Below are 14,630 nucleotides of genomic sequence, written 5' to 3'. Positions count from 1 at the left end.
GCTGGGAGTCATTGGAATTAGGGGGGCAATAGGAGGTGGGATTATAGGTCTCTAGGGGTAGGGGAAGGCTGGGTGTCATTGGGATGTAGTGGCTCCAGGAGGGTGGGATAATAGGGGATGGGGTTATGGGGGTGAGTGGGGAGGCTGGAGTCATACCAGTATTAGGGCCCCAGCGGGTGCGGTGGGTCCCCCCGGCCGCAGGGGTCGCTGTGGCGCCGCCCGCGCAGCCGGTCTCCGCCGCGGACTCTCTTGCTGGCTGGGCCGCGGCCGCCGGATCAGCCCCTTTTCCGGGTTCGCTGCGCTGCGCTCGGGGCCGGCTCAGGCTGCGCCGCCGCCGCTGGGGATCGGGCCTCGGGCAGAGACCGCGCGGGACCCGGAGCCCGGCCCGCCAGCCCCGCCCCCTCCTCTCCTCTCCCCTCCCCCCGCCGGGCCGGGACCGGCCCCCTGCCCCGCTCCCCTCCGGGCCGGCCTGGCTCTGCTGCCCCCCGCCGCCGCCCTCCTGCGCTCCGTGCCCCGCCTCGGCAGCCCCGCCGGCCCCCTCCGCCGCCGCCTCCTGCAGCCGCCCCCGCCGCTCGCCCCCGCCATGCCCGGCCCGGCCGCCGGCAGCAGGGCCCGGGTCTACGCCGAGGTGAACAGCCTGAGGAGCCGCGAGTACTGGGACTACGAGGCGCACGTCCCGAGCTGGGGGTAAAGCGGCCCCCGCCCCCGCCCCGACCGAGCCGGGCAGCGAGAGCGAGGGGCTGGGCTGGGCTGGGCTGAGGGGGCGGGCTGGAGCCGGTGGGGAGGGGAATGGGCTGGAGGGATGGGGCGCTGGGGAATGGGCTGGGCTGGGCTGGGCTAGGGTTGTGGGGAGCAGGGGCTGGTGAGGGAGGCGGGCAGGCTGGAGATCTTTCCCACAACTCGGGCCAGGCCCTCCTCTAAACCCTGTCTCAGGGAGATTCTGCTGCTGCCACCCACACTCCAAAGCTGGGCTAACGGGGGGGGGCCTGCTATGCAGTGCCTCCACCCTCTCTGCCAGACACAGGGCCGTGGGTGGTGGGAGCTGCCCCCCACCATGACCAGATCCTCAGGTCAGAGATCCCTCAAATCTCATTGTGGGGTGGTGGAGGCTGGTACTGAGTGACCCCCAAGGATATGCATTGTGGGAGTTGGTACTGACCCTCATAATTGCACTGGGAACCTGCCAATGAAGCCCACCTCAGGAGCAGCCTTGCAATAGACTCTCCATGAGTCCAGGGATGGGTGGAGATCTCAGAGCTGCCAGGGTGTCTCTTCTTCCCTGAGATGGATATTAAAGGCTGTGGAGAGAGAGCAGGTTCAAGGGAGAGTCACAGTGTCCCCACTCCTCTTCTCTACAGGGCTGTGTGACTGAGAGGAAGATGGTTGTGGGCACTAGTGCTGCAAACTGAGCTATTTGATTAAAGGCTTTTCTCAACCCAAAGAGAAACTCGTTTGGGGATGGGTTTGCAGAATATAGCTGTTTCAGGCCTGCCCCCTCATCTGAAAGCAGATCGCTTAATGCACAGAGCTATGTCCAAATGCCTTGGATGCAAAGGGCTAATGGGGCTGGGAGGAGGGAGAATTCCAGCCTGGTAGCCTGTCAGTTATTTTCCTTTTTGCTGTTCACAGTAATCAGGATGATTACCAACTGGTTCGGAAACTCGGCAGGGGAAAATACAGTGAAGTCTTTGAGGCCATAAACATCACCAACAACGAGAGAGTGGTTGTGAAAATCCTCAAGGTGAGTGTCCAGTTGATGTCTTTTTTGAGCTGGAAAAGTGTGTGAAAGGGGACATCTTTCTAGGTTTATCTGGGGGAGGGGAGGTCTCCTGGGTTTCAGCCCTGCCCTCTCTGATGTTGGGGTGCTGGATTACATCTCTGAAAACAGATTTTCAGTTTGTGCCCTGTAGTGATGTTTTGATGTTCTCTTTCTTCTCTCCCACTCTGGGTAGTAGGAGTCAAGGGGTGCTTGTCAGTTTGAGACTGCAGTCTCTTTGGGATAAGAATGGTGTGTGTCTTGATGTTTGAATGGGACTGGATGTGCTTTCTGCACTTGGTAAATAATATCTGGCAATGTTCGTCTAAAATGACTTGTGAACTGTCCTGTCAACAGTAATGTGAAGCCTTGAGGGGGAGTCCTTCCATTAACCTTTAAATGATTGGCATTTAACTGTAACAGAGCCAGGCTGTATAGATTTTGGGAAAGCAAACTAAATCTTGGACTTGGTACTCTGGAAAGCATATTGGATGGCAAATTCCAGGATATTTAATGTTAGTCGTAAGCATAATTGAAAATCAGGGTAAAGAAGGAAACTTGTTTACCATCACTCACTGCATGGTATGTTCTGTTATGGTAACATCCCAGTGATAGTGGCACATTATGGACAGAAGTACAAAGGTAGCTATTCAAATCCTAATGGTTTTGGTCAGCCAAGTGCTCTGTGCTGGCTCGTGGGGAGAGTAGTTTCTCATATCACTGCTGCCTGGGAGCACTGGAAGTAGCATGCACAGCCTATGAAAGAAGTGACCATTCAGCTGATTATGGAAGGATGTTAAAGGGGAGAGAAATGAGGGTTGGTGAATTAACAGAATGCTTTGGGATGATTGGCAGCTGCAGTCCTTCTTTCTAAGTCTACCATCATCTTATTGCTTTTCCCCTAATATACAGAAGCCTGCTTCTAACACTAGAAATGCTGAGAACTCAGACATGCATCAATCTTCAGTGCAACAGTAGGGGTACTTAGGAAGTGGCCCCTCAGCCGCTGTGGCTAATAGCTAACTGCCATGTATGCATGGCCCTTTTCAGCAGAGCAGCGTTTACCTGTCAGCCTGTGAATTGGATACTAGGTCTGACAACGTTTGCTCTGGCAAAATCCTCTTGATAGCCCAGGCTGCTCTGATTGCATGGCTGGCCAGCTAGCATTGGCTCTGCTCCTTTCCTTTCTCCTTCAGGACCAGGTGGTCTGCTCATCCAAGACCTCTGATTCCTCTGCCTCTTCACCCCATTCATCTTGTTCTGCCATAGATCATGTTCTGCCTGGAAACAGATACTGGGTAGGGTGTGACTTCCCAGCCTCTTTTGAGAAGAGTTAGCTATATCAACAGCTTAACTGGGGTTCAGAATTAAGGCAGCAAAGTCATATGAATCTTCAGTGAGAGCCCCACATCAAAGAGTTGGCTGGTTACTCTGTATATTCATATGAAGAGGTGAAGCTTGCATGTTGTGATTGAATTTGTTTGGCTTACTGTTCAGGCCTGTGCCTCCTTTGGATGCTGCTGCCATGACCTAAACATTTGCTATCTAGCACTCTGAGGGGCAGAAAAATCAGCATTCAAAGAGAGAATATTAAAAAGTAGCCAGAATGTAATTGTTATATGGAGAGGTGGCTCTTGACTAAGCATGGGAAACCATATGCTTCTGTTTACCACCAGTCTGGCAAATTCATCCTGGAGCTTTGGTGGTGGACATTAGATGACTGATCCAGTGCAAGGAGAACCCATGCATCACCGTATGCAAATAATCACTTCCCTCGAGCACTGCTAGAAGATTGAGGGAAGTGATTATTTCCCTCTATTCGACACTGGTGAGGCCACATCTGGAGTAATGTGTCCAGTTTTGGGCCTCCCACTACAGGAAGGATGTGGACAAATTGGATAGACTCCAGCGGAGAGAATATAAATGATTAGGGGGTTAGGGCACATGAATTACGAGGAGAGGCTGAAGGCATGGCTTATTTAGTCTGCAGAAGAGAAGAGTGAGGGGGGATTTGATAGCAGCCTTCAACTACCTGAAGGGGGGTTCCAGGGAGGATGGAGCCAGGCTGTTCTCAGTGGTGGTAGATGACAGAACAAGGAGCAGTGGTCTCAAGTTGCAGTGGGGGAGGTCTAGGTTGGATATTAGGAAAAAGTTTTTCACTAGGAGGGTGGTGAAGCACTGGAATGGGTTACCTAAGGAGGTGGTGGAATCTCTATCCTTAGAGGTTTTTAAGGCCTGGTTTAACAAAGCTCTGGCTGGGATGATTTAGTTGGGGTTGGCCCTGGTTTGAGCAAGGGGTTAGACTAGATGACCTCCTGAGGTCCCTTCCAACCCTCATCTTCTGTGATTCTAGAAAGGGGAGCCAGTGAGACACTATTGCCAGGAAAGGGCCTTCTGAAATCTTCTTGTCTTTTTTCCTCTCCGTTCCTACCCAGAGGGCCTACACTGGGTTGGTATCTTCTCCCTGTTGTAGAGTGAATCCATGTCTCTTTGGGAGCCTGTCATCATCACTCGTGAGTCAGCTGGAGAGAGTCGTTTGAGCAAGGCGAGGCATTCCCTCTCTTCAGGGTCTGAGTGTATTGCTACAGGAATGTATCTAGTGCTTTCTGGGTCTGGAAATGAGCTTGAACTGTCTCAGACTGTGTGCTGTGCTGCTGGTAGGCCTCAGGCTGACATTTTTCACTTTAATGTGTAAACAGCGTTCCTGTGAGTTACATTGTGAAAGCAGAAAGTACAGGAACATAAAGATGAGCTTTCTTCAAAGTGGAAACTGGATCAGTAAAAGGCAACTTTCAATTTGCCACATTGCGTGTGATGCAGAATCACAGCATGCATAGATAGTGTCACAATGAGATATACATAGATTAGTAATTTCCTGTCACTAAATCTGTAATAATTAAGCCTATTTGTGTGCTCTTGTTTTAGTAAATAGGGTGCATCTCTCTGGCCCTCTGAATTCAGCCTATAGTTTATGAAAGAAAAACCAGAATGTAACAATTTTTACCCTCATTGTTCAATATAGCCCCATGTCTTATCTGCTGCACACCACACCGCACTGACTAAGGATATGTTTTTCTTTATAGGCTTTGCTATGGCTCTCATCACCATAGTGTCTGAGTTCCTGACCTCATCTCTGTGAGATCAGGCAGTTTTATCACAGTTTCTCAGATGCAGAACTGAACCACGGGGGCGGGGAAGGAGGAAGGAGAGAGAGTTGTCAGAAGTTGCACAGGAAATCTGTGAAAGAGGCAACAATACAGCTTAGACCTCCTAGGTCCCAGCCCTCTGCTTTAACCATATAACCATTCTTCTCTTGCTTCATTTACTGCATGCCATGCAACTTTTACAGTGAATGAGGGTAGGGTGCTGCAGGCTCTAGCTTCATTTCAGGACACACCATACAACGATGTGGTGAATAAGGCAGGATGCTCTAGACCATATACTATTTTACTACAAAACCGTGCCTCATTCATTGTCCATCCAGTACTCATTAGATATTATCATAATGATATATATTAGATAATGTAATTAGATATTCTCCTAATCTGCACAAGAGGGCAACTGTAACTTTGTCTCTTTCCTGACTTTTTTGAGTGCTTTTTAATGCTCTTTTCATGTAACATTTTTGTGTGAAACTTGCTAAGTGTGTGGTGTTTTCTTTTTAAGCAAATAAAGAAAGAGAGTTCCTCCAGATCCCACTGTAGTTAGACAACAGTTAAATGCTCTGTAATGCACAATATGTACAGTCTGGAAGGCAGGAACACTTGCTTCATCCCATATATGTTTTCAGAGATCACATTCCACAGCATCCATTTGTTTAAAGTGAGGGCCAGTTGCTTGGTCTTTACACTCTTCCAGTGGTGCAAAGAATCTGTAAGGCCACCTAAGCAGGCACCACCTATGAATCAGGCTGGTGAGGATTTTCCTCGTATGGACTATTCTTTGGGTGATGTACCTAGCTCTCTGCCAGCTTGATGTGTGTATAAGGCATGTTTCTCAGCTTAGAAGGGGATAGTCAGAATGCTGCTGTACTCTGGTGATCCCCATCTGGCAAAACTGCCTCTTGGAGGGCCATTAACAATTGAAGTTAGAGCAGGTTCAGGGATGCTCTAATTTTATGCAGAGGGCCAAACCAGTCTGAGGCAGCGTTGAGGATCAAGAAACATGCAAAAATGGCATATGGCCACTTTTGCCTCCCACTCAGGTCCTATCCCAAGAACAGCTCGGGCTGGACCAAGGATTGAGCCCTGAAATTCTGCTGTACAACCAAAATAATTCCAGGGCATCATCTAGTCAGTGACAGTTTCCATTGATTTTTATGTAACGTGCATATATATATTACCAATGGAATATCAAAGTTATCCAACATAATCCAGTGCAGATCTCCAGTCTGATTTTTAAACATCATAAATCAAACCAAATCAAAGTGAATTTTCACTTGACCAGCGAAAGGCCTGTCTATGATTTAGGTGCTGTATGCCTGCCAAATTTCAAGTTTCCATCACCTTCTGCTGAGGTGCTAAAGCTATTAAAAAAACCCAAAAAACTGGCTGCATTCATGATTTCTTAGGAAGGAAAAAAGTGTTGCTTTTTTCATTCCTTCTGTTCCTGAAAATGGCTCCTCTGTTTTTGCTGCTACCTCAAGGAACCTTTTTTATTCTTTTTCTGAAGGCAAGAATGAGCAGAGCAAATTGCAGCCCAAAGATAAAACTTTGGGAAAGTTACAAGTGAGTGAAAGAAGATGGGAACGCTTGGGGACGGTTATAGTTAAAGTTGCCAGTGCATACCATCGATATATAATGCCACTTCCTTGCTGATTTTCACAGCCTGTGAGTTTGGGTTCTCCCTTGTGCCTGTTATCTTCAATATTGTTGTCTGCCGAAGGCAGTGACAACAGCATCTATATACAGCTCTGTTCAGGATTTTTCCCACTTCTGTTCTCTCTAGATTTGTGTATTTTGTTCAGTGTGCTATGTGTTTACAGACTCATAAGGGAAAAGATTCATCCCCTGAGGTGTTTACAATCTGAATAGGCAGCATACACAGGAAGGGTAGGGAAAAGATGCAGTAAAAGGCAGCGGGATTGAGTGGTGAAGTGTAAGGGATTGTGTTTCTAGCGAGAATGGAATTGTTCTCTTGCTCGCTTTGGTGATTTCAATTCTTGAGCTGCTGCACCTCATTGCAGTGTGACAGTTTGGTCCATTTCTCCTATCAGGGTTACTGGGGGAAAGGGGCCTATCCAAAACTACTTCAACACAGCGGTTTTGATGAATGGGCACTATAGGCTACTGGACAGTATTATATTTTATCATTCTTTTTGGTTGTAATATCCTCTCAATAGTGTGAAAACCTCCTTATCAATCTTGTCTTATTAGATTTTCTGAGAACCACTATATGATTTTCTTTGAAGGCTAGAGTCTTTATAAGCCCTTTAGAAGAAACTAACTTTAAGGTATTTAAATTACTTTCATATTGGTGTGAAGAAACATCATGGAGTAGGATCAGATATGTCACTGCTTCCTTGTGGCTGCAGCTTTTGACTCGGTCACCATCTCCATCCTAAAAACTGAGCTCGCACCAAAGCATATTCCTGGTATTACTTTCTCCTCTACTCTTTCAGTTGTGTTTTGAAGATGCGCCTCCTTCCTCTTGGCCCAAATCATCTGCCTGTTGCATATTCCACAACATGATGTCCCCGCAAGTGGTGTGGGATGATAACACTCGTTTAAACACATCACTGATGTTTAGCTCAAACAACCAGAGAAACTGTGAAATGCACAAGCTGGGGAGCAATCCGTGCCATTAGCCTTGTGCGGTTTAAAGCTTATTCTGTTGCCAGAGTCCCATTTTGAATGACACTGTGATTGTGTACTCGATTTAAAGTTGTAATACAATTTTAATCAAGGATGTCACTCGGTTGTGCCAAACAGCTACTGATTTATCATAAAACACAATCAATTGATTGGTTAAGAACTGGGAGAGTGTTCATATTCTGCTTTTTGTTGCAAGGTGGGTGTGTAATCAGTCTGGTCATACTGACATTGGGCAGAAACTAGTAAATAAGTTCTGTTAGACTGGCCCAGCAGGGAGGATCCATGTTTCGGTCCTGAATATCTCAAATGCAGCGGTCTTGAAGTGCCCTGGTTGGAGCCATCCCTGCCGGCTGAGGGGATGAATGGTACCCATATGCGACTTTAGAAGGTGAGCAAGGAGAATTACAAAGGCAAAAACAACTTAGCATTTTAAATGCTTTTTTTTTTTTTTTTTTTTCTGTGCTGCTCTTGGGAATTTAAAAGGAAAGTTTACTTTTTTGTAAAGGACATTTTGCAAGACAGCGAAGGCACAAATTGTTATTAAAACAAATGCTCATTTTTGCAACTGCTTTAAATCTGTATTACTTGGTTTTCCAGCTAACATTTGCTAATGACAAAATAAATTCAACGGTCCTGAAGCCAGTTTCCCTATTGAGCAATCAATGTTTGTGCTCAGTAGGTCGGTTATAATAACCCCCTTGGTAACAATTGCTAGCTATAAACAGGCCTTTAATACCAATCTACATATTAAACATTGTCATATGGATGCTAGGCAAGTTTTTCTGAGGTTGGACTCTGTACACCAAGGTTTGCTTACTGATTCATTGGAATCATTACAGCATCTGCCTATAGTCAGGATTTGGTGAACAAAGAATATTATTCCATTTTTTTAAAGGTTGAAAATATTAGTTTGCCTGATTAACTTGGTCATTTCCTGCCTTGAGTGATTAAAGTTGCATATGCAATCTCAAATCTGTGTTACAATAAGGCTTTAATTACGTGCCCAGGGTATATCTCCTAAACGGTATTCTCTACAGTTCTAGTTACATATTCTGCAGCATATGTATTTTTTGTTCTCATATATTTACACTCTTTATTATCATAATCTGGCTTCCTATATATAACTGTGTCTCTAGAGATGTGTATTAAATGTAGTCAGCAGGCATGCACTATACATTTTCTTTTCAATCATCAATACCTCTCTATGTAGGTGCAGTTTGGGAGAGGAGGCAGTTATCTACAAAAGTGAGGCCTTATTTACATTAGAAAGATGTGCTGCTCTAACTATATTGATGTCAATAAAGTAGTACAAATGTCACACCCCAGCATGGACACACTTGCATTGCTATAAAGATGCTTTATACTGGTAATAGGTTTTCCTGTACAGGAGGAAGAATAACTATAACAATCTAAGGTACCTTGATACTGGTAAAACTAGGACTTTTACCAGTTTAGCTATTTCAGTTTTAAGAAAAAGGGGGTGGGAGAATCACATTTCTACCTGGAATAGTTATACTAGTAAAACTTTGAAGTGTAGGAAATGGCCAGTATTGGGTGCAGTTTGTGTACTCTTCATTAAAAGGGCTGAAATGGGCTTTGTTTGGCATTATGAGGGCATTATGAGGGCAGTACTATAGTAGTAAAAGAGGGTACAAAGATATTTAAGGTTGTAGAAGAAAATTGTATAATGTATCTGAGGGGGTGACCCTAATGCATGTGTACAAGGGGTAGAGGGAAAGTTATACACGTGACCTTTAATGCTGGGATCTCCTGACTCTTGAACATTAGCTATGCAACCCTTCTGATCCCCTAATGTAGCACTTAGTGGAACTTCCTAGATTATCCATTTTTTAAAAGGAGAAATGTTAGACAAAAATGCCATAATCCTGACAGTTTGGCTAGATACTGCCAGAATGCCCTGTCCCAACTACTTGATAAAGTGTCAAGAAGAGAGCCCTCTCGCATCTAACCTTAAATGATGCAAAGCAGGGCAGGCTTGCACCCCATCTATGGCACTGCCGAGGAGCACAAGAGCAGGGTTTCCTTCCTGTGCTTCCCTAACAGGTTAGCACCTGTAGAAGCTCCTGGCTGTTGGGGTTGGAGGGAGACCTGCTAAGGTTGTCCATACACAATTTGTAAAGTGCATAGTTGTTAGCCATGTGTGTATTGTCCGGCCTTAGCTACATGCTTCATGAGCTTAGCAGTAAAAATGCACTGCAGATGCATTGCATACAGGGGTTTTAACTCAATCAAGTTGAAACCAGTTTTTGCTAGAGCGCTCCAAACGATTTCTATTTAATGACAACGATAACCCTGTCAGGTTTCAACGTCCACCTGCTGGCATTTCAGCTACAAAGATTTTTTTTTAAAGTCACTCTCTTTGATCTGAAAAGTGGCTGAACCATTTTTGTTCACATGTTGAAAAGAAGAAAAACCACTTTCAGCCAGAGACTGAGCTTGAAAATGTTCATGACAGAAGGTAAAATTTTGGGACATGTATGATTGAAAAGTGGGTTAGAGTAGAAACCTTTGTTCATCCTTAACTAGAGTGGTCATTGCTGCTATAATGAAGAATCTTAATAAAAGTTTCAGGATGGAGGAACCACAGTACCTCTACCTACATTGATGCTAAGGAGCTCAGAGTTAATACAGTGTAAGGGGAAAGTGGGGTTTACATCCCCTCCCCCCTGTTAGATTAGGACATGAAATACAGATGTTAACTGTCTGACATCACTTTGAGAAAGACAGGGAGGGTGAAGTAATATCTTTTATTGGAGCAGCTTCTGTTCGTGAAAGAGACTAGCTTTTAAGCAGAAGAAGAGCTCTGAGAAATTTCAAAAGTGTGTCTCTCTCATCAGCAGAAGTTGATCCTATAAAACATATTACCTCACCCCCCTTGTATCTCTAATATCCTGGAACGAACACAGCTACAACAGCACTGCAAATGACTACATCATTTTTGTCCTGTTGACAAGTTAAAGATGCCTCTTCAGCTTCCTGGCTGGTATTGCAGTGTATGGGACAGAGGAGCTCTTGTGTAGTTCTGAGGCTTTGCTAGTGGCCAGGCTTAATGGGCTTGTGTTGAGGATGGAGTGACAACCTAGCGTCCCTTCAGTTACTTGCAACTGTGTGTGGGTGTGGGGCTGAGTACAGATGGACAAATACAGTAACTGGATTTATGTCCCTTTAATTCTGTCTTGGTCTTCTGATGATGATCAAACCATGTGAACAAAGCTAGAAGCCATTACAAAGCCATTCTGCTATACATGGAGTTACAGTTCCATAATGAAATCTCTTCCTGGTGGCTTAAAAAACAAACATACATCCTTCCCTCATTGATTAGAATGCTGGGTCCATGGCACATGCAAGCGACTGCCCTTTTCCCCTGCTGTCCCAGACATTCGAGTTCTGTCATTGCTTCTTGTGTGGCTCTTGTCTTCCATTGTCATCTCTCGATTGGACACTGGAGAGTACTGACTGTCTGCAGCTCTGATTGACTCCTGTAACTGATGTGCATGATGCAATTTCATACGGTTGTATTATATCTTGTGCTGGAATTCATGTATTAGGGGAGGCTCAGTAACTGTTATATATCAGGGTTTGCTTAATTGCTTCCATATTAAACCCATTTTCAGTAGTTCATAACTTTCTGCAACTTTCACCTTTTGAGACTGAAATTTTCTAACCTTGATCTCCGTTGGGAGATGACCTGTTTTGGAAAGCTTGAGTTAAAATGGTTCAGCCACGTTTGACAGTGTATGAGGGAGGAGATACTTTCTCCGTTACATAAATAAATACAGTTATAATGCTTTTGGAACAGCTCTAAAGCTAAAATGGTTGGAGGCCGAAAATGAAATATAATCTTTCAGGAAGATAGGCCTTACTGAGAGATCCGTGCCTTTGGAGAGTTCTGGTGAAAATGGGGTTCATTTTGATTTGATAAGAGTTTTGAGAGCTGACCCTCTCTTTCTCTGTGTACGTGCAGTACAGCTGGAATGATACTTTAACTCTTTGAAAGTAGGCTACACAGCACTCCTGTGTCTAAAACGTAGTTACGTACTGCAGAATTTAGTGCAAGTTCACAGTGAATGGAAGGGCTATATAGAAGCCTTTGCCTCATACACTTTGCATCTTGCAAAACTGCCCAGATCCTCTCTAAGGTGTTCAGCACATAGTGTTCTGGTTGTGTGTCAATATGGCTAGATACTGTATGAAATTTATCTTCCCAAAAGCCTAAAATCCCTTCATTTGAGAGAGAGAGAGTTCGTGATTGGGATTAACTATGTAGTAGTGTGTATTCACAAGGGGGTAGAGTAAAGTAGTATGTGCAACTTAACTTTCTTTTCCTAATTTGTAGATGCTTAACAGTTCAACTTCAATGTTCTCTTAATGTAGATTTTAAATATAACTTATGTTTAATGGGAGTCTGTTAACGGACACTTCAGCTTTTCCTTTGGCTCTCTTACTTTTTTAGCTGTCTGTGTTTATTGAGCATTCCCTGGGGTATGTTTATGATTATGCTGTCTATTAAAGGCAGGAGCTGGCATGGGGAGAGGGTTAGTATTCATACCTGTGTGTAAGGGGTTCTTACTACTATTTTATTTTCAAATTGAAAGCTTTAAAGACTTTAAGAGACTCTCCGGGATCTTTAACTTTCAGTGCTTCAGGAGGCAGCCAAAAATGAAAAAGTAGGGTTCTTAAATTCAATGTTACAATGGTGGGTCTCTAAAGTTTCTCATTTTACAAACCATTTTTTTGGGAGGGAGTGATATGTGAGTGGGAGAGAGTGCATCTCATGAACTTAAATCCCTTCTTAGTACCTCACTGCGGTTCTCAGAGTGGCTCATGCTGCAGACCACTGGTGGCCCATGGACTATTGTTCATAGACATTGTCTTAAAACTTGCCTGCTCTGCTGCTTTTTCCTCTCCAAGCAGCTGCAGGAATAAAGAGTCAACAACTTCAACTTCCCTTATGCCGAGTTATGTAAATTATCATCTCTTTATATGGAAATGGGCAGCTGATCAGTATGGCTAAAAAAATACCCTTCTGATTTAATAAGATCTCTCCTTTGTAAAGTTTGCTCCCCAAAAGAGGTTTCTGGAGTGTGTATGTTTGAAGACAAGTTTACAACAGTTTAAAATGTCCTTACAATTTTTTAAAAGTGTGTGTAAAAGCAATAACTTGTCAACAGGTGCAGCTTTAGTGGGTGTCCACACTCCCTGGGGTAGATGAATGTGTGCTAAATGGTGTGCAATTATACACTTAAGTGTCGTCTAAACTCCTTCATAAACCTCAATATCTGGAATTTCAGCAAATTAGCTAACTGAAGAACGACTCAAGATAGGATATGTCTAGAAGAAATAAGAGCTGCACAGCAGTGGAACAAGAAAATCGTGTGTGTTAAACTAGTGAACACAGGCTATGGTACAACATCTGCCATATTTGTCGTGATGATATATGCATAACAACTAACTATAACCTTCTCCATATTGGGCTTTTATTAAGCCATCTTTAAGTGCTTTTACACTTGCTTATGACCATAGTACTTGTAGTCACTTTTGTCTGCAAAGCACTCTGAGATTGCATGTAATGGAAAAGAAACCTATCCTGACAATAGGGAATTCACTGTTCGAGGCTCCTGTCTGCTGTATGTTGACCCTTTCTGAAAACTGCCTTCTCCTTGCAGCTAGAAGTGTTCTCATCATTCTCCTTTTTCCTCTCCCCTCCACTCCCCCAGAGGAGGGAAGTAGTTCAGTCCAGTATAAAGCACTGGATGAGAACTGGTGTTCTCTTCTGAAAGGGTCTCACTTCTAATCATTTTTGTGTATTTAAGCCAGTGAAGAAAAAGAAGATAAAACGAGAGGTTAAGATTCTGGAGAATCTGCGAGGTGGCACCAACATCATTAAGCTGATTGACACTGTCAAGGATCCAGTGGTAGGTGTCAGTATGTCCTGGGGTATCTTGTGTGCTGGGCTTGTCTTTAGCTGCAGTCTATAGGGTAATTCATGGAAATACATGTTTCAAGTATAAAACTCCTATTTGTTGCTGGTTATCTTGTTGCTTTAGCCTTCATATTGCTGTTTGCATCTTACTTCACTGAAGAGCAATGTTGGGTTTTTAGGTTTTATTGAGAATACTTTGGTTTGGATGACCTGGAAATCTTCCTTTGACCCCAAAATCCTTTATTCCCATTCTGTATCTGATACCTCTAGAATTGATTGGTGTGTGGGGAGAAGCGTTTTGGGTCTAACGTGCCTGTCTTAAACACACACAAATAAATGTCATCTCTGCATCATGGCCACTTGGTAAGATTTGTCCAGGTGAATTCATAGCAGGTGCTCGTCCTCCCACTTGATTACATCTTCTTGTCTTCTTACCGAACTGCTGCTGCTTATTTCCTCTTCCTTCCTTCATAAGTGATGTTTCCCGTGTTTGGTCTGATTTTGCCCCTTTCCCAAAATGATTCCTTTGTTGTTTGGGGGATCATAAGAGAATGATTTGTTGGGCTGGGTCAGATGACCTTTTATTTTACTGACAACTACAAGAGGAAATGATTAGCAAGTTGTAAGTATTAGCAAGATACTGATACGATTTCACTTACCAGCTCAGCCGTGATAGTGCACAGCAAGGTGAAATGAAACGTCTTATGCTATCTGTGATCAATCAGCTGGAGGGGGAATAGCATGGTGGGAAATGCCTAGCTGTTGCTTGCTGTGTGGGTAGTCAGGATGATTTGTTCCAGCCCACTTTGTTGGTAGCAGGACAGGGGTTGTGTTCCTCACCCTTTCCTGCTCTGTTGTGTGGAGCATAACAGTGGGCAGGAAACTACATGCAAGCATGTTTTTTTCAGTCACAATTAGGGGGCTCAGAAAGGACAGAAGGTACTGCTTTTGCAGGAAGATGGCTAACTCTTAATCTTTCTCTCTTGCAGTCAAAGACCCCAGCTCTGGTGTTTGAGTACATCAATAATACAGATTTTAAGGTGAGTCTGTCTTTGTACCAAAGCGGGAAAGGTGGGAGATCTCAAAATCCTTTAAATTTACCATACACCAGGTGTGA

At 44.4% G+C, this 14,630-nt stretch overlaps 1 protein-coding gene across 2 annotated transcripts in view; it reads left to right on the top strand.

Moving 5' to 3' along the window:
* Positions 1-433: 433 nt before the first annotated feature.
* Positions 434-14,630, top strand: part of CSNK2A2 (casein kinase 2 alpha 2) — a 40,301-nt gene continuing 26,104 nt past the window's right edge. For both annotated transcript variants that reach the window (XM_067552590.1, XM_067552596.1), the window contains exons 1-4: positions 434-687; positions 1,630-1,741; positions 13,404-13,505; positions 14,503-14,553. In XM_067552590.1, the coding sequence (XP_067408691.1) occupies positions 584-687; positions 1,630-1,741; positions 13,404-13,505; positions 14,503-14,553 (369 nt within the window). In that variant the 5' untranslated portion in view covers positions 434-583. The remainder of the gene's footprint in view (positions 688-1,629; positions 1,742-13,403; positions 13,506-14,502; positions 14,554-14,630) is intronic.

Source organism: Emydura macquarii, unplaced genomic scaffold, assembly GCF_026122565.2.
Source record: "Emydura macquarii macquarii isolate MOO-44397 ecotype Brisbane River unplaced genomic scaffold, CSIRO-AGI_Emac_v2 contig_295, whole genome shotgun sequence".
NCBI lineage: Eukaryota > Metazoa > Chordata > Testudines > Chelidae > Emydura > Emydura macquarii.
The sequence above is the reverse complement of the archived record's forward strand: the minus strand, read 5'-3'. Positions and strand labels throughout refer to the sequence as shown.